The following is a 20,474-nucleotide window of genomic DNA, read 5'->3' on the forward strand; positions in this document are numbered from 1 at the left end:
ATTTCATGTCATCTATATCTATTAAGTCAAACAGTGTAAGGAAGTTTCAAGGAAAGGGAGAAGAAAACACCAAACACCAGAATGCTTTTCCCAGAGTAGGTGGTGGAGGCAAGTTGTTTCTCTTGATTATTTTGGCTTTAAGTTATATGAAAAAAATCCTGATAAGGAACCACATTTATCAAGGTGGGAATTACATTTTGCACTGATGGGTCTGAATTTTAATTTGAAGAGGATACAGAATATAGTTTTCAGTTAAATGAAAATAATTGGATGGAATAAAGGTGTGCTGTTCTCATACAAATGTATTTACATGTAGAAAATAACAAATGACTCATGAATTATTGTAAAATAATTGCATGGAACTCTATTCTGCAACAATTATAAATGCAATAATGCCAGTCGGGAGGGGGGGAAGGAAAAAAAAAAAGAAAAAACCCAAGCAATTCTGGGATTCCCTCTCTATGAAGCCTAATTTCCATTTGAAGGACAAAAGTACTTTCTTATTCTGGTCTCAGAATTGGATCTCTGGGATTTCATTCCTCAATAGGATTTTGATTGATTTTATTTTAGTAGTTTTATCTTATTTCATAATGTTTGTATTAAATCAGATACCTCTGGGCACTTAATCATTTTTAGCTTCTCGATCTTTGTATTTAATATTATATTTGCTGTCAAAACTTAATATAAATAAGAATCATAATAAACGAAAGTCATTGATCAGATGCAGCAAGCTACAGCAATGACAGGGAACAAAAAACCTGATCCAGAAATCTTTGTCTGTAATAGAGACACCTATCGACTTCAGTGGGTTTGGGGTCAGGCCTCAAATGGAAACAAAACCCATCTGTGCTTGCGAGACAGGTCAGCGGATGACCTGGAATATGATAGCCATTAATCCCCTGTAATAACTGTGTGTCCTTACTGAAAAATGGTGACTAGTAAGACAAATGGGAGGATGTTGCGCTGTGTTCACATGGTGTAAAGCAGAGAATCTACAGACCGGATAAGAGGGATCTGGTGTATAAAACCAAACTGTCTTTCAAACACCCTTATCATCCATCTCCTGATCGTGAATTGCAAGGGAATTAGCTGGCATTGCCTGTGTGGGCCCCAGGAGATAAACATTGGAGACTCCCAAACCTTCTTCATAGGCTGTATCCAGGAGAGGACATAGGTAACAGCAATACCAATGCTGCACGGTCCCCCTCCTAGAGATCGGGGGAGCTGAGCATCACTGAACAAATATCCCTAACTCAAGTGAGTCATCTGCTTAGAGAGATTAGAAAGCTCCTGAAGTAAGGGAAGGAGCCATGTCACTGGGGAGCAAAAAAAAAAATCCAGGCATTAACTTGAGTGGGAAGGAGATTGACTGTGTAGAAAAGACTACACAGACTACTGTGTGGTCCTTTTATCTGGAAGGAGACAGTCAGGGATACTTGATTTCCAGCCCCTTCTCCAAGGATTGTTTCCATAATCTGCATTAAATACTTGTTATTAGAAATAGAGAATTATATCTTGATTATGTGGTATGTACTGGACGTGCTTTGATAATGCCTATGGGACCAGGAAACCCATGCTAATGTTGTAAATCAAAGAAATAAGCCTTTGGAAACAAAATGTAGTTTTACTTTCCAAGTGCTGAACCCAATATTGCTTGAAAATAAACCCCGATTTACTGATTAAGCCCATGGGTTCTTAAAACTTGTAATTTACAGAAGTGAAACCTGTTACCTTACAGTGTCTTTAGGTTGTAACGAGGTGCCTGTATTAGTGACGGCCATAGTGTCTGTGAACCTAGCTTGCTTTTCTAGATGTTTCACAACATCTACTGGAGGAAATAAAGATCTCTAAACCATCCTCCCTGACGACTGCCAAATGAGGTTCAGAAGGTCAGTACTCTTCTGACCTGCAGAAGAGCACACGTGTTGATACCTATACCGCAGCAGGGGAGCTGGCAGAGGCAGGGTCTTGGACTTGCTGTTCAGCTGTAGAGGAACTGAGACGTGGTTCCCTGGGGAATAGGGAGCCTGGTCACTTCTCTCCCGGGGCTTTCAGCAGAGTGGCAACCTTCCGGAGGTGGCTGGTTGGGTGTATTAATTCCAGCGAGCTCAGCCACTTTAGCATCACACCCAACTACTTGTCTAGGTGTAGCCCTCCGCCTCCTAGAAGCCTTGAAAAGCATTCTGAGAACCAAGATGTTCAAATATCTTTTTTTCAACCATTTTTGCCATTTTATTTTCCTTTTTACCAGCTAAGGGGTGATTAAGATGAATGAGTGGGAGTGATAAATTTGGTGACGATGAGGAGGTGTGAACAGCCTGTGTGGAGACAGCACAAAAATAGGGTATCTCCAATACCTCCCAGGAGAGGGTGAACATTAGCTAAATGAAAACTGCTGTCTTAAAGAGTTCTACTGGCATATATTTTTTTTTTAACTCTACGTGCTGATGGGAGAGGAAAAAATTCTACTGTGCAAGATATCAAGTCTGGAGGGGGAAAAAGAAAATGTTCTCATCATAAACTAAATGATAGCAAATTAAACCAGGTAACTAGTATCATGCTGGCCATTTGGCTAAAGTATAAACAGGTTTACAATAATTGGCACTAATGAGGCTGTGCTATTTAGGGGTTTATATTTAAATACCAACTGTTGTCCTTCCCATATGTGTTGATGAAGCTCTTCTAGATGGTCTTCAGGGATTGGCATAAAAAATTGATAAAAAACCCTAATCTGCCTTTATATATTGGTACCAAAAAGAATAAAGACAAATGTGTCATAAGGGATTTAATTTTAAAAAATATCTATAATCTGGAACACACCATCACACTGACTTTCAGAACCCCTCTTCCACACAAACCCGAGCTAGGTTAAGTAACAATGCATGTAACGCTCAGCTGGCTACAACCCATATAATCATCTGTTGTTCTCTCCACAGCTTGTTTCTAGATAACTGTCTGTAACATACTATTGGTTTTAAGAAAAGAGAGCTGGTACTTATGGAAGATATGTACTTTAAAGAGTTTTCTTTCTCAGAGGGGGGAAAAAGCTATATTGTCTGGTGGCTCTATGCTGCATGTTGTGTGCTAATCTTGTCCTATTTCTGCCTATCCCCTAGAGTTTTTCTGTGGCACCAAAACTCTTGGGGATGTTTAAAAAGGCAGCGAATATTGTGTGGTCTAACTATCCAGTTCCCTAAACTGGGGAAACCACCAAGTACCTCAGTGAGCCTCTTGACCACCTCCTGCAACGGGACGCAGCAGGCAACACTGGCAAAGTTTTGCCCTAAAGTACAGAGTACGTGTCATCAATTTTCTCTGCCAATAGATCTATAAAGCCAAATGCACAGATGCAATCTTGAACACAACGGTGTCTCTGAGCATTACAGTTACAGAACTATTCTTCTTATAAGGATCACTGAGCTTGTAAATTTTGCAGATACACATTTGGATATAGAAACTATGGTCTGCCATGTTTGCAGTTTGACTTGGGCTTCTCTCCTTTCCCAGGACAAATGGAGTTAAAACACCAGGATATTTGGCGTAGCTAGAAGGAAATATTAATTCAAGATCCTGGTCCTGAAAGCTACATTTCTAACGATGCCTTTGTCTGCCATCTGTATCCTGCCTGCTCTGCCCTTGTACGTGAGCACGGCTGTACACAAACACCCCCTCCTATTTTTAAGGAAGAAAAACTGAAAGAGGCTGAAGGTTGCACAGCCTGGAAACAACTTCAGTATAGCTGAGCACAGACTGCAGAAACAATAATGCTGCCTCTGGTTTCGAGATCTCAAAATTATGAATGACACTTCAGTGTTTATAACTGCTGTCGGTCTGGTGGGAGAACTTAGAAGCTGCTGATACAGATTAAAAAGGGAAGAGAGTCATATCTAAAGAGAGAATAAAAAAAAGCCTTTGGGGTTACAGCAATATGTTGCCTTGGAAATACTTGAATTGATCAGTTTTACCATTCTATTCAAATATGTCACTTTTTAAAAAAGCTTTCCATCAAGGAAGTTTGGGTCTTGAATGATGCACCTTTAGTGGCTGCTTATCAGCCACTTGTAAATATGCATACTGCAGAAGCTAAACTGTGGCATTTCTCATTTTAAGGTGGAATTGAATGACCTGAAAATGGATCCATCTTCTCCTGTGTTACCAGCAACCATTTTAGAGCAAACTGCCTTGCGGCTAGGATGCAGTCCCGCAGACAAGAAACTTGCTTTTCACTTAGATGAAGAAGATGAGCTAAAGCATCTTCGTGAATGTTTCTGTATCCCAAAAGTCAAGGATCTGCCTCCAAGTGAGAATTATAATTACAGTGGGGGAGCAGGGGGAAAGGGTGGGGCTTCACATTTTCTGCCTGTGTTTATCACAAATCTTTGGAAATCATTGTCACTTATGAGATAATCGAGCAATTGCAGTCATATCTGAGCACAGTATGTCCCTGATGTTGCTAAATTAATCCATCAACTTATTCTAGCACCAAAAGCTTTATGCTCTCATTCCCATCCTGAATAAAATGCGAGGATACAGTACTTACATGGTGCTTATGCTGTCAGTCAGCTGCTTTGAACAATATAGTGACTGATTGAAAATTATAGGCAGAAGCATTTTTGTCTAATGGTTTCAAACGGCAATGTAGCTTACAATAGTTCGGAGTAGTTCCTTCCTTGGTATAATATAGTTTGGTATTATCTATCTAGTTACAATTATTTTAGTTAATGAAAGAGATGGTACATACATTAACATTTATGCCTTATTGTTAGCAGTAGAGATGATTTTCTTCCTGAGGCCAAATGGAAGACTGTGCCTTAGAACAAATAATTGATCTGAGCAAATAATTCATAATGAAACCTTTTATTTGAAGATCTTTCCTACTTTCCTCATGAATTGCCTACAAATAGGTAACTGCACATGGCTTCAATGTAGCCATGCAAAATGGTTCTCCAAATTTTTCTGCTTCATTCCTGGTCTGTAGGTTGTTTCAAGGAGCCTGTGGCATGCCGGGGCATGGGAGCAGGGGTATTTTTGATTGATTTATTAAGAGAGGACCTGGTGTGCAGGCAGGGAGGCAGGAGGGGTATGTGGGAGGGTTGGCAAGCTGAGAGGGAAGCATTTGCTTCAAGTTAGCGTTCCTAGCCTAGCGAAAGTACAAAACATTTCCACGAGGTTTTTTTGAACCCATCACTGCTGCTGTGTCTGGCCAAAATCATGCAGGGAAACCTGGTGGGAGCACCCACCTATGAAGGCAGCATGGTCCTGGGCTCTTCTCCTGCTTCCCAAGTCCTGCCTGGGTTTATTTTCAGCTCACAAATACATGGGGAGAAAAAGCTCTCCCTGCTTTGTGGGCCCTGGTCATCGCACACTGGAAGTTGAAGAAATGGCATATTATTTCCTTAGATGGTGAGCATATATAGGCATAGTCATTCTCCTCCTTTTCTGCCTTGGCAGAAAGAATCTATTAAAAATTGAAGGAAAAAAATCATGGAAGTTTCTTGCAAAATATTTTCACTTTCTAATAAATGCAGACACAACTTTCAGCAGATTTTTTTTTCCTGAAAGGAACAATACAGATGGTACATGAGAAATTACAGATACATTCACCAAATCATGTCCAGTAAAGATCTGTGACAGAAAATGGTACCAGTTGTCTGAATTCCTGGATGTTTCCTTTTGAAACTATCTTTGTCTTCAGTATCTTTCTGCCTAGAGATGATGAATGTTGGGAATGCAGTCTGCTCCTGTCCTAAGGACAGGAGGATGATAAACCTTAGTTCTCTATGTACAGGTGGTACTGGCTTATCTTTCCCCACATTTAAATCCTTGAGTTTTGCTATTTATATTATTCAGAGCAGAACTGGACACTTTATAAATATTTAAACTAGGTGCTTCCTCCGCACGGAGGAGGTGTTCTCAGCCTGTCTGCCAAAAAGTCATTTTTTCCTTTTTCCCTCTGGTTGCTTAAGAGGGTTTCCTAAACCCCATCTGTTTGTTTGGGTATGATATTCTGTACTCAAAGATGCTTCAGTTGCCACCGTGCTGCTGCAAAATGTCCCTCCGAAGCTAGAAAGATGCTGGAAGGCAGCTCACATGGCCATTGCACTGCCGCCCTTAATCTGGCTGCGCTATGGAAATCCAGCTGAACCAGGGCACCTGAACTTGCAGCTGTGTCTTTGAATGCAGCATGTAAAACATCTTTCAAGAATATGAAAACTTCTCAGTGTAGTGTCTCAACAGCTTCAGGTTAAAGAATCTTCCGAGAAGTACGTAGAGGTTTTGATACCCCTGTGACAGTTTTTATTGCTTCCCTTCCAAGCTTCATTATTGTTTGTTTAGCAATTACCATAATATTTAAACCCAAAGACTGCTGCTGTGGTTTTTTTCCCCAGTTGCTATAATATTTAGACCTGAGACTGTGTATATATATGTTTTAGTGAAGATAAGCAGCCTACATAGTAGTACCAGTTGAACAGCACAGAGAACCCGTCATTCTTGTGTTCCCAAATTGAGGAGCTTTTTCCTCCTCTTTTTCCCCTGTCTCTCTTTTTCCGTGCTTCAGCTGTCATTGGGAAGAGCTTCCCTGCTGAAAAACAGCAGGGATGTAAAAATATATATATTTACATTGTGTGTCTATACGATAGAGGCAGATCTCCCATGACATTTATCTGAGCACAGGAGCGGATCCTAGATAACATGCTTCTGAAGATAAATGTCATTACAGATATTCGCCATCAAATACGCTTTATATATTTACATAAAACATTACAATGAGGTTTTAAAATGAAGCTTTACAAGAAGCAGATGAGAACATCCATAGGACACAATTATAAGATTACATACATATGACTTTCTAAGTATTTTTAATAGTTTAACTTAGCTATCAACTTATAAACTGTCACAGCTGTTTATTTGTTATATTGATCGAGTGGAAACCACTAACAGACTAACTCCCTGGCAAATCTTCGAGTCTTTATGTGCAAGCATGAGGGACGAGGCTCAGGTGAGCAAATAGGAAAAGATGACAGCAGAAGATTCAGAGAAATGTTTGGATCTCCTCGCCCTTCTCCAAGATGACAACAAAGTCTCTTTTAATGCTTTTTCGTGCACTGGGGGGAGGTAGGAATGACTGGATTGCAGTTGGAAGTTGGGTGCCAAATCACCAGTCTGATTAAGGCTATGGCTTGTGCTTTGTCATCTTGTAAAGGAACAGAGCATCGTTTGGGTTTCTTGGGAATAAAAAGATGTCCCAGAGTGAAGGCGTTGAGCTATATTTCCCCGAAGAGGTGGTTAAAGGTAGTGGTTAATCTTATAAATCTGGTTCTTTGTTTGGAGGGCTTGTGACGGGGGTATAGGAAGGTGTGAAAGAGGTGATCTTTTATCCTTCAAAAAGGATAGAACTCGGATAATGCATAAACAGATTTAGTCCTTCCTTTCTGGTTAATAAAGACATTGTATTTTTCCCTTTGTTTGGACTGAATATTTCTGAAAATAAACTTGCTTTTTCTTTGAAGTTTAAAAGGTATAGAAATACATCTTTAATGTAGATGAATGGATATATTTAGTATACAAAATAGTGTAAGTTATTACATCTGACTAGTTTGCATGAATCTGAGTGGGTGTGAGAATAATTTATACTGTATCTAATTAATCTTAATGTAAATTATTGTTCATGTATTTTTTTTTTATTCAGGCTACTCTAAGGACACATTTCAATAATTATCTCCTGTTTCTCTTGCACCAGCCTTTACTTCATAAATTGTGCTTTTTTCCTATTTGAATACTTCAATATATATTGCATGTCAACTGCAACTCCCCCAGAAATAAAAAGGGCCAGTACTGTGAGAAACGAAGGTAGAGTAATTTGGGGAAAGACAAGTGCTAGTCTTAAGAAAACAAACGTGTTACTGTAAAGAATATCACAGTGTCCGAGGGAAACATTGGAGCGCAATGGTGTGCTGGTCAGGAGAAGTTGTGAAGTGACAAAGATGCTGCAAAAAACAAGCCTAGTTTGGGAAGCAGCAGTAGTCAAAAATGAGTCTCTTAATGATGTCAGAGAGGGGAAAGTAAACAGCTTTTTGTGAAAAGGAAAAGAGTACAGCCCAATACAGACTTGATCACGTGCCAAAAAAAAAAAAAAAAGAATATGCAAAGTAACAGGCGTAAAAGTAGAAAAATACACTTTGTCAAAGTGGTAATGCCATCTGTCTCCAACAGTGACCCGAGAGGCGTTTTTATTTAGAAAGGACTGTGGTGCAAGAGAAGCTAACTTGCTTATAATTCCTTACCTGTTTTAATGCTTGATTCGAGTATAAAGAGTATTAGTGAGATTGAGCTCCAAATTCTTAGGCAAAAATCCTTCTCTCTATTCCCAGTGAGACAGTATTATTGTGTTTCTTGATAGCAAAAGAACTGTTAATAGAACCAATTTAGGAGCATGGATAATATTTATGCCTCTCTGTTTTCATTCATATTAGCATAGAGATGAAAAACAGACATAGTATCTGTAAAACAGATTAGGCTGAAATTGCTCTCTGACTTATGCTTTTTAAAAGCTTGTAAAGCTTTAATTAAGAAATTACCCAAGTTGTCTATACTTCTGAAAAATGTGTTTCTGGTGAAGTTCAATGAAGTTGGTAATTGTTAGTGCAAAAGGTAGTAAGAGACCTTTTCCAGGTATCTAATCTATCTTTCTACAGCCCTAACATAAAATTTTCACAGACAGAAATGCGATCTTATCATTCGCTTCTAGCATGTATCTTAACATATTCATTCATTTGATCTTTTTTTTTCTGTGGTGTATCGACTGTATTCACCAAGAATACATGTAATGTTAGCTTTGGGGGTATTGTAAGTATTTGTATAGATGAATGCAAATTACTTACTACTTCTAGAAGGTCACCATCACTTGTCCCTCCAAGAATCTCTAACATGAGAAATAATAGAAAAAGGCAATGTTTGGATTGATAGATGATGACACGGGGTAATTAGATTGTTCAGAACCTCGCTAGAGCTATTATTTATAAATTTCTACCGCCTTGCTTTTCTCCTAATCATTGAAAGGATTTGTCAACATAGATTTCCTCCTCCTCAGATGATGATGACATGAAGTGCAGCCCACAATATCTGCTGACAAGACAAGAACTTTTGAGACTGCCTTAAAATATGCTGTGCAATGACTACATTTTTCTAAATAGTGATTTAATCATGCAGGGAGAACTTGCATGAAAGACACAGATTTACCTAGTCGTAACTTTTATTAAATGCACAATTCAAGTAGCTTCATGACTCGGAGTAGGAATATATTGACAATGGAAGAAAAGTGGATAGCCTGGTCAGGAAAATGTTTCCTCTTCACTCACCGTTGGTTACAGACCTGACAAAATTGGTGCCAGTGGCGGCTGCTTCCCCCCACAGCTCCAGAGACCTGGGGATTTAATGCTGCCTGAACTCATATTAGCTGCAGAACAGGTATAGATGGACTCAGCCAAAAATTGCAGGAGGACGAAGGCAATAACTGCTTGCAAATTGCCTGGCTGTCCCTGTCCTTAGATCCCTTTGCAGGGTCACCTGCGTGGTGTCCTGGGAAGGTCAGGATACGGCACTTCATTTGCACGTGGGGACCACGGTGTCCAAGGGAGCTCCAGAACGGGCAGAGCTCTGGGTGGTGGCACACGTGTGTGTGTGTGCTGTCCCTCCTGTGCTCACTGCCACGTGCATGTTGTTTCTGTGGTTTCCCTCCGCAGCTGATCTGAGCCTGGTGAACGGAGAGGAGAGCTGCGTATACTTTGCTGGGAATTCTCTCGGGCTCCAGCCAAGAAAAGTTAAAACTTACTTGGATGAAGAACTGGACAAGTGGGCTCAAACGTGAGTACACAGCGGGGTATGCAAGATGCTAACCCATGCTTCAGACGAACGCTTCGTTTTGTTTTGGGATCTGCCTTGAAAATGCTTGAATAGAAGAGTAGTGTGTTAAAACCACTACAGCCCAGGAGTAAAACATGTCCAGTGTTTCCCTAGGACTATTTAAATCTCCTTTAAAAGTATAAGCAGTAAAACAGGCAAGGAGAAATTTCCAGCTGTGATAACCCGTGCTGCGCGCAGTGGTTCTGCTTTGGCTCATCTGGAGGACCTGCAAGGTTTAACCATCCCCATCCAATTGCTATGTGTGTTTATACACAAGACACACAAACTCATTTGGTTACTGCTGCTTGCTAGTGAACATGATTCAGTTTCAGGCCCTGTGATTTTCTAATTAGTATTTTTAACTGCGTGTGATTCACCCTGCAGGCCTTGCAGCGGGCAGTTCCCCTCGAAATAGCACTGAGCGCAGGTGGTGCTGCTGCCAGTGCTGGCAGGTTTTTGGCTCCTCTTTTAAACCAGGTCTCTGCCTGACAAGTTCATTTTATTTAGAAAGAAGGATTCCTGTCTTCTCAGGAGCATCTCAGTGAGGAGCTGAGGGTGGATCGTTATGAGCTCTGCTGAACAGAGCTGATGTAGGAGGGACAGGAGGACAAAAGAGGGACACGTTTTGGCATTGCAGGAAAAGGGGCATTGTAGTCATAACAGATGGGAAACTTTTAGATATATGGGGGGGGGGAAGCTTTTTTTTTAATATATTCTACTTTGTTTCCATGGAGAGTCTGTGCTTTGAGATGTCCAGCACCTGCCTGAGCAGCTGGATCAGGGAGGAGTAAGGAAAAAGATCAGTAAAAAACAGGGAGCTGAAGGTGGGAAAGGAAAATAACACCCAGATAAGTGAGTGAGCTGGAAAAGAGATGGACACTTTTATAGGGTGTGGGATACGAGTGGAACAGATGTGATTTCATGGTGAGAGAGTAGAGGAAATATGGGGAGGCAGAAGAGGAAAAGCTAATTCTGCTAACTGGGCAACCTTGTTTCAGTAGAAACGCTGTAGGTGGAGGCTTCGCAATGTAAATGTGAACATTCTGTCGCTGCTGTTTTACTTGTTAATATATGAATGCTGTGGGTTAATAAAAATGGTTTACTGTTTCTTATTTATTACTTATAAGTGAGAAGAAGATTGAGAATGAATGGGAACGAATGTGAATTTTGGAAAGTGCTCGTTCCTTCTGGTTATTCATTCAGCACAACACTGCAGTTTCTCCAGTCATTTGAAAAAATTGCAACCCTGTCCGTTTCTGTATGATTATCGCACTTTATCAGGGAAACAGCTGAGCTCTTTCAAAAGGTAAAAGTCAGATAGTACTCTTATCTGTTAGTGATGCACTGGGAGTGCAAACATATTTCAGCTCCTTCACTGTACCTTTTCATTGGTTCAATTCCATTCTTATGTTTGTCTTTGCTACAGTGAAGGATACCTTTTTCTCAATGATTATAAAAATCTGAAAGAAAAGGGTAGGCAGCATGTTTCTCCAGAAAATCAAAAGTACCTTCAGTAGCTGTGTCTAAGGGGGGAAATATGGTTGAACAGGATTTCAAGCCATCGGAAGAAAGGGATCAAATCTAGAAGGCTGTTTGCCAAAAACACAGCTTGGCCCCAAACACCTTACTCAGAATAAATCAGAAAGTTTAAAAAAAACAAAAAAAACCCCAAAAAACCAACAAAACCAAACACAAACTAAACCCAACAAAACCCCACAACAAAATCGTGCTAGCTGCAGATGCACCTAAGGCAACCGAGAAAGTCAGGGTGAGGTCAAGCTAAATTTGAACAGAGCAATTTATGCTTAAAGAAGCTGATGGGCGGTATTGGGTGCTGGGCATGTTGGAAGGTGAAGGAATAGGTGGTTGGAAATGCACAAATAGATGCTTTTATTCCAGTCACCAAGGATAGCTTAGCAAAATCCAGTCTAAGGTAGTAGCTGTTACCAGCTGAAGCCTGTTCATGGCTCATGTGTCGGCAGTGTGGAATTTAGTGTCTGTGGCTTAAATAAGTAGTGAGAATCTAAGAAATGGCATGCAAATTAGGTACATCCTTCAAGTCGGCAATGATATAGATTCTGGCTCTCTTATTAATCGGTTTATCGCATTTTCTGTTTGTTGTGTCTTGGGACTCATCTCAAATAGCTACTATGCTTGTCTATTTAAATGGCTTTCACTGCTTACAGCTGATGGCAGTAGCGAAAAGGAAGATTACCTGGTAGCTGTTGTCAAGGGCAGGGAAGCTCATAGCTTTGGGTCTGCATGGTGATGACAACTCATCAGAGTAAGGCCTGGAGAGAAAGAGGCCTTTTCACGCATTTCTTTCTCGTTGTGTTCCCTCTTATAGTGTCACTGTCCCTTTTTTCTCCCCCCCGCCTTTAAATGGTGGGTTATAGCTTTCTTCTCTTACATCTGCCTCCCACGTACTTGTTCTGTTTTTATATTCTTTCTTTCCACGTTCCTTAGTCTTCTTTTTTATGATAATGTATAAAGATTACAAATTCAAGCCACCGGCATTCTTAGTATGGATTAAAATAGAGCCTTTGAGACTTCATCTTTCCTTCTGTTTTTATTTCGGCTAAATCCAAGACTTATTGAATGAGGGGCAAAAAGGGATGAAGATTTCTCTTCTGTGCTTAGCCTAGAGTAGCCACTAATCCAGTTTTTTTGAAATCTAAAAGACCAAGGTTCAAGTGACTTGTTTGGTTGGATAAAGGCCAATAGGTGCTTTGCAGTGTCTTGTTTTTCCTTTCCCCCACCACAACTGTTTAAGCAATTAATGGATTTTATAGAATCATTATTGCATGCGAACATACTCTCTGCAGCGGGCAACGTCTCTTGCATCCGAGTAACTCATTAAAGTGGAACTATTAAAACAGAAGGGAGTCTGCTGTAGTCAGTTGTTATGCTCTTGCGAAGGGCTGGTAGGGTGATTGGGGAGCTGGAGAACCTGCTGAGGAAGTCTTGAGGATTAGAGTTGTTTAGTTGAGGAAAATGAGGACTGAAAGGAAAAATGATTGTTCTCTGTGAATGTATCAAGGGGTAAACACAGGGTGAGAAAGGAGCCACTTATGTGAAACAACATGCTGGAACAGTAAATATAAACTAGGAATTAATAAATTTAGGCTATAAACTAAATACGTATATATACTTCTAAGCATTGAAGTAGTCTGGCAACAGGTTTCTGACATGAGTATAGTAGACAAAAAAATCCAAGTCTGTGGAGGGCTTTATAATATAGCACCTGCAGTAGCAAAGGACTGTTTTCGGTGAGTCAAAAAGTATCTTTGGTTCTATGTGCTGAACTAATCCTGCAAGTTGTAACAGCCCTGCAAGCGGGAGTGCAGCTTGGCGGGGCTTGGTCATATTCTGTTTGACAAACCCACTTCTCCTGCCATTCGGCAGGAATCATCTCTGCATTGTACCTTTCAGCAGGTTGTATGTTGGAGCTGTAAATGCCTGGTTTAATGCCCTGGGTTTTTTAGTTTTGCCTTCAATCTACTGCTCCACAGAGTTCTTTTTCTTTGGATATGTCTTCCTTTCTTTTGGCTATTTCTTTGCTTGAAACCATCGTCAAACTTAAAAGTCTGTATTGGCTCATTAAATACCTTGCATCATTTTTGGCAAAGAAGCAAGAAGAAAATTTCCACTTGAACAAGATTTGGATGAGTGCAGAAGATTCCTGAAGCTGGCAATTAATTTAAATCCCTTTTGCTACCTCCTTTGAAACCCTGGGATCATATCAGAAATGTGTTTCTAGCTCCCCTAGTGAGCTTTAAATCAACCAGACCTCAGCGAATAAAATGTGGCATTGTGATTTCTTGCCAAATTGAAAATAAAATGGTAACTGACTAAAAATTAATTTGCACAATGAGGAACTCTCACAGTAGTTTAAGAAATAATTCTGTTTGTATGATGCTTTATGATTTGATGGGCCACGTTTTGTATCCATTAATCTGGGTACCTCGATTTAAATCTCTCTCTTGCTACCTAAGGTGTAGAGGAAACAAAATGAGACATAGGCTATCTGTGTCTGAGGGGAATGCCAGAAGCACTGCAGTTGTGTCCTTAAAGATTATTACCCCCAGTGCCTATCAGAGCTGAGAGAGGGGTGGCATAATATACAGAGGTATAAATTCTCCGAGGCAGAGCATAGAATTTTACAACCTAAGTGTAATAGGATGTATTGTGCCATCAGCAAAGGCTACAGAGTTTCATGTGATTAAAATAAAAAAAGGGGCCAAGAATATGCCTTTAACTACCATTTTAGCTGCAATAATTTTTGTCTCTTGGCATTTATGTTGGCCATCAAGAGCGAGGCAAGCTGTAAGCTGTGCCTTAATAATAATAATAATATGAATAATAATTAATGCTGGCTCTCCCTTTTTCAATATACTTAAATTTCCATGTTTTCTTCTCATAATAAAATATTCTCATGCCCGAAATCTCATATCTGTTTTCATGATAACTTGGAAATTTATTCTGAAATTTTGTTAGTCCTGTGTGCTGGTAGAGAGAGCTTTCATCGGTAAATTCCCATTAGAAGGACACTAATGGCTATAAAATCAGAGAAAGCTAATGAAAGAGAATCCCATAGGTAGTTAGGGCTTCTTTTTTCCCATCTTATTATGTCCGCTCTCCTCTTTCAGAAATACAGATCCCCCCAGGCTGGGAGCCACTGAAAATCTTTGGGGTTTTTTTATTTTAACAGTCTGTATTACCTCAAAGTCCCTTGATCACTATATTACAGCTAAGAATAAGAAGGGAAATTAGCAATAAATGTCTTGCTGTTTGTGAAACACATACGACTGTCTTCAGGGAAAGCAGCTGCATTATGGTCTGATAGAAGGGAGGAACTTTTAGCACTAATCCTGCCCCTTACCGCGTTTTCTCCCCTACCCACCTACTGCCTTTATTCCTCATCTATGAAACGTTCTTGTAAATGAGTGCTATTTCACACTGCCCACTTTCTGCTATCAAGGTCCCATCAGAGAGAAATTCTAAAATGGAGAAAAGCGGTCAGCTAGTGTGCTGTGACCTTACCTGAATTAGGGATCGGGGTCCTTCTTGTTGTCTGTGTGGGGTTGGACTTTTTGAACGTAGGGAGGTTATTTTATCTGTAAGAGATGTTCAGTAGTACCTGTGCCCTCCTTCGGCTGTTGACCTAAACTAGTCCAAAAGCAAATGGTATTTTGCAAGGATAAGAGGCATGAAATAGTTAATACAAACTGTGCTTTTTGCAGCAGTTCTTCTTTAAGGCTCTGGTTCTTTTGGAAATATGCTTAGGAGGCGAGAATTAGACCCAAGTCAATAAGAAAGGGTCTGACTGTAAAGCATTCAGGTAATTTGTGTGGGAGACAGAACAAAATTCAACCTGAGAAGGGAAAGTAGGAGGTGGGTAGGGAAAACCAATCTTTTAAATAGCCTTAAGCATGGGGGACTAGCTGGTAGTGTCTCATATGCCCTCCTTTCGCATGTCTTAATCTGCCAGATGTCCTCTCATGATTTTGAGTGAACATTGTGTGCCCATTCTTTAAAAGCTTTATTACTTGTTCTCCCCTCCCCCCCCCCCCCCTCCCCCCCCACATCACAGCTTTTAGGGCCTTTTTTGCTCTCTACCCAGTTTTCTACTGGTTTTGTCCCTGTTTTGAAACAGCTTTATACTTGGTTTGCCGCAGCAGCATGCAGCCTGGCATTTCCGACTCTACAAGTACCCCATGGTGCTCAGCAAATATGAAAATCATCCAGTGTGAGATGGAAGCCCAGAGCAATGTTCCCCTGGATTAGCACCGTTATTACTTTTCTCAATCGGCCTTCATTTACATTTAAATCTGTACGCTACATCGTGCGTGTTTAAGAAACTTTGCAACTTTTTATTTATATATGCACGATGGCTACCTTTAGAAGTTTACTTCTCTGTCACATCTGAAGCAAAAATTAGTTCAGAGCACTTAATCCAGAACTGCATGTTCATATCTGTCACTTCAGAGTAGTGATGCATTCAGGTTTAAGGTGCCTGTATGATCCACTGTAGACAGGAACAGTTTGCAAAATAAAGTTTTTTAAATGCCCTCTGTCAAACCAAAAAGCTTTATGCACACTTAGATCTAGAACAATTTGGCAGGGAGAAGAGAAGCAATAAAAATCAGCAAGCAGCTCAGTTTGGGCAGGTGCTTCCCTGCATATACATTAAGTACCTGCCGGTTTATGCAGAAGGGTGAGTTCAGACACGAGATTCAGGAGGATAGAAATTGTTTCTGACAAGAAACATTTCTGTCTGGGAGCAAGGCAGTATTCAGGTCTACCATCCTCTGCACCATACACTGTTCAGCTAGAAATGCCAATGGAGTAACTCTGCAGGGTGATCTCTGCTCTCTGTGTGGTTTATGTGAGCTGGGGTTAGCGGGGTGCCATCCTGCACAGGGCACCACCGTGCCCTTTCCCGGCGTGCCCGTTCCCGGAGGCCTCTTGCATCCATGCAGCCACTTCCAGAGGGCTTGTGAAAAAGCTATCATCTGTAATTTGAGGGATTTCTAGAGGAATTTTGAGGCCAAAATAAATAGTTTTCAAGCAATTGAAAACCTGTAAGAAACCAACAAATGAATTGCATTTGCTACGAGCTTTAATGGTATGATAAAAGTGCTGTGCTCATCTTAGGCGAGTCTCCTCCTCCTCCAAATGTGGGATCTCCAAATCGGCTACGTTTCTTAGGACTGATCCAAAGGGAACAGCATATGTTTTCATTGTTTGCCTTTTTTTTTTTTTTTTTTTTTCTTTTCAGAGGCTTTTACGGCCATTTCAATGGTCAGCGCCCGTGGGCTTTGGCAGATGAGTGCATCCTGGACCTGATGGCTGAGCTGGTTGGTAGGTATGAACTGCAAGGAAAAATCTTTCTCTAGAAATGAAAACAAAATTGGTTTCTCTTAAGACTGAAAGTCCTGAAACTCTGTAACCAGAATTTGTTCCTTGAATTCGTTTGTTTTAAAGCAGTTTTTTTCTGACTGCCTTGTGCATGGACTAACACTTTATTTTAAGGCTGCAAGTGATTTAAGAGATGAATGTATGTGATAATATATGAGCATAATGCATATCATGAAACTAATTGCAGCAAAAGATTTCTTGGAGCATCATAAACCACTTGGTCTAACAAGGGAAGCCCTTCTAAAGGGCACTCGGCATTACAGATTCTCAGTCTCTCTCCTAGAAGTAAACCAATGAACTTTCCCCTTTGAAAAATGATTTCTATCCAGACATTTTCTGCTTTTCCTCCTTTCCCCGCCACCAAATCCAGCCTCATATTTGAGAACTGCTTATGTCAATGAAGCAGATAATTGGGGCAGGACATGCTATTTGTAAGTTCCCATTACCCTGCTGTACCCCTTGAGGAGTCTGCAGTACTGCAGGACCTTGGCAGTAAATGCGTCTGGTTATTCTAGAGATTGAGGAGGAGCCCTGGAGATTTCTCCTGGTGAGTTTGCCAGCCGTGAAAGCAGTCGTCTGAGTCTGAATGCAAATTTCCTCTATCACCTCTTACTTTAACCTGTGTGTAGTTGCTGAAATAATCTTTCACTGGGATTTCCTTCAGAGTTGCTGCTGTCAGAAGGGGGAAGAGAAATGATCTTGGCAGGGTTTCTCACAGACCCCTTTTCTCTCCAACCCTTACAGCCATTGTCAAGGTTAGGTTAGTAGATTTTAGTGAGATTTGGCCGGTATTTCAATTTTGCTGTGGAAGGCAACTGTCAATACTGACTGTCTGAACTGAATTATCATGTGTTCATTTGTGCCTTCACTAAGGAAAAATATTATGGTTAAGTTGACCTACTGTACACTAGATATTGTCTTGTAATTTCTCCTCCAACTATAGATAAGTGTTCAATGAGAAAGCTAGGGTTTTTCTCCTTCAACAGAAGCAAATGGGGTCTGAACAACTGGAAACAGAGACATTAAGGAATGTTCCATGACAGGTTTATTTATATATTTATAGATAAAGTCACTTCCTGACTTCTTCATGAAGAAGTGTCCAAATAGCTAAACCACTGGATATTATTATTGGAGCAAAGCAAATATAAGAAAATATTGTTATAGTTGGTCTATCTATGACATAAGCACTAAGATAACATAAATGTGAGCGTGGTTAGACCGGGCATCACTGGGCTGTGCGGAGCGATCCCATCTGCAGAATGAAATAAAAACCAAAATGCGGATTGGTTGTTCTGATTTTGGAAGCTGCTGCCGTAGTACCTAGTATTGCTCAGGAGGTTAAGAAATTACTTTTATTGCTTTCATTACGTTCAAGGGCAAGCTCAGTACATTCATCCGTTAACTATCATGGAACATAAAAATGTGAGAATATAAAGGGGTGGAGGATGTTGAAATGCTGAACGCAGCTGATTTAAGGATTTCTATAGTTTGACCCATCTTTCCTGGCCAGTGGATGTTCTTGTTCTGGTAGGGTATAACTGGGAAGCTGTGGGCAGGTGGGGAAATGTGACCTGTCACACAGCTAGCCTGATGCATAGTAAGGGCTTTTAAATTGGAAACCTTGAACTTTAATTAACTGGAGGGTGGAGAATTTATCTTACACCTTATGAGAATGGGAGGGTAGTCACACTATATACTTTCAGGCACTTCAATTAGTAAAGTAACAAGGTAGACCATTGATGCTCTTCACGTGACCAGGAGAGAGCGCCAAGTTGCCCCAAAGGGCAGTTTGAAGCACCTGAAATATCATCCTCCTCTGCACCACCTTCTGTGAACGTTTGCCACTGCTCTGTTTGCAGAACGTGGGCCCCCGTGAACTCCCCGCAGGGTGTCGGGGCAGGCTGAGCGCTGACCTCCTGCCAGTGCCGGTGCCGGGATCAGTTTGGCCTCAGCTTTAGGTTAAGAGTGGCTGCAGAGAGCAGGGAGTCAGGCTGGGACTTTTTTTCCCTTAACCATCTGTCCTGTAGAGGCTGCCAGCTCAGTGTGTATTACAGTATTTGTTTAACTAAAAGTATTCTGGGTGTAAGGAGAGGGAAATGAGAGATTTTCTTAAACTTCACCTAATTTCTTATCAGTCTCTCTATTTTTCTTTTCTTTTCCAAACTCTATATGACACTGGTGCTTTTTTTATCGCAATGGCCAGATTACACTGAGCTTATTATAACTTTGTTCATTTTAAACATATATTTTAAGTTTTCTATAAAAAAATATGATGACTGAGGTCACCTTACCATTAACCTACTTTTGTTTTCAAAATTCTTTGTTGGGAAGGGTTTCATAGTCGTCTTTTCCTCAGCAGTAAAGGGCATGTCAGCATTATCAGTTTGGATTTTGTTCTCTGGATTTTTTGGATTTTGCTTAATTGAATTATAAAATGTGTTTTGGGTTTAAATCTGGCCGTCAGATTCACATGCCAGCAGGATTTTATTTATACAATATCCTCATAGCTTTTTTCAGGACCTAGGAGAGTGATTCTTAGAATGCAAATGAATTAATATTTCCCAAATAACGGATACTTCATAATAAAATCTGATTTTTAAAATTGTAGGCAATAGTGAACAGGCTAAGAGAATAAATGCAGGGAAAACTTCATGTTAAAATGCTCTCTTCCAATGTGGTATTTACGATTAAGTACTGTTTTCCAGCAAGGTGTAATAATGAGTATGCATGAGTTGAGTGAATTCTGAATTTCCTTTTTTAGTGAATTTAATGTAAGAACATAAACAGAATTTTACCTGTTTTTTATTCAATATTTAATATGTTATGAAGGAGGAGGACTTGTCATTTCTCACTTTAAGTAGTAGTAGTAAGTAAAAATTATTTGGTGAGACTTACTCAGGAATGGACTAAAGACTGTAAAGTATCTTTGTCCATTTAATGGTTTATGGTGCTATAACACCTTGCTTATTAAATGCAGTCACATTTTCTTGTTCAATGAGAGTTACAGTAGTAAATACATTGTGAAATGCAGAGTCAAGGTCAGTGGAGGCCAAAGCTTTTTTTCTATGCTCACGCTGAGTGGCATAACGTGGTGACGGTAATCTTGGCTTCTCCTACCAGACTTTATTAAAACATTACAACCTTGGCAGGATCACCTTCTGATGCAACAAGATTAACTGTATGTCTGCTGCTGTACAATGTGCTCAGGCAGGTCTCTGTTGAGGGAAGACTGAATGCTTAGCAGATTTGTAGTGACTTTGAGTGATAAGGATTACTTGAAATTACCAAACTGTTTTCAGAATTGGGGCCCTTTAGCCTTTTTTCAATCGTTTTACAAAATGTTTTTTACTTACTCTGGTGAGGATCAGGCTCCCGCTGCAGTCAGAGAGGAGAAGGATGGCAGTGTCTGCCTAACACAATCATAATTGTCTCTGAAGTTGTACTTTGTAAATGCTGCTTCCTTTTATTAAAGAGGAGATTTATCAAGCAGAACATACACTTTTAGGCTGTCTTGGAGATATGGTATAAAGTTAGGAAATAAAGAAAGCAAACATAATTTTGTCTCCTGTGTGCTGGGTCTTTGAATATTGTAATAGGTTAATTGGATCATAGAAAGGTTGTTTTCTGAAATGCAGGGCAGGTTATAAAGG

General features: G+C 40.2%; 1 protein-coding gene across 1 annotated transcript in view; it reads left to right on the forward strand.

Moving 5' to 3' along the window:
- Positions 1-4,131: 4,131 nt before the first annotated feature.
- KYNU (kynureninase) overlaps positions 4,132-20,474 on the forward strand; it is a 59,423-nt gene continuing 43,080 nt past the window's right edge. Inside the window, exons 1-3 of the mRNA XM_009318943.1 lie at positions 4,132-4,300; positions 9,744-9,864; positions 16,685-16,767. Of these exons, the coding sequence (XP_009317218.1) occupies positions 4,132-4,300; positions 9,744-9,864; positions 16,685-16,767 (373 nt within the window). The remainder of the gene's footprint in view (positions 4,301-9,743; positions 9,865-16,684; positions 16,768-20,474) is intronic.

The sequence above is a fragment of the Pygoscelis adeliae genome, unplaced genomic scaffold (assembly GCF_000699105.1).
Source record: "Pygoscelis adeliae isolate BGI_AS28 unplaced genomic scaffold, ASM69910v1 Scaffold222, whole genome shotgun sequence".
In the NCBI taxonomy this organism is placed as follows: Eukaryota; Metazoa; Chordata; class Aves; order Sphenisciformes; family Spheniscidae; genus Pygoscelis; species Pygoscelis adeliae.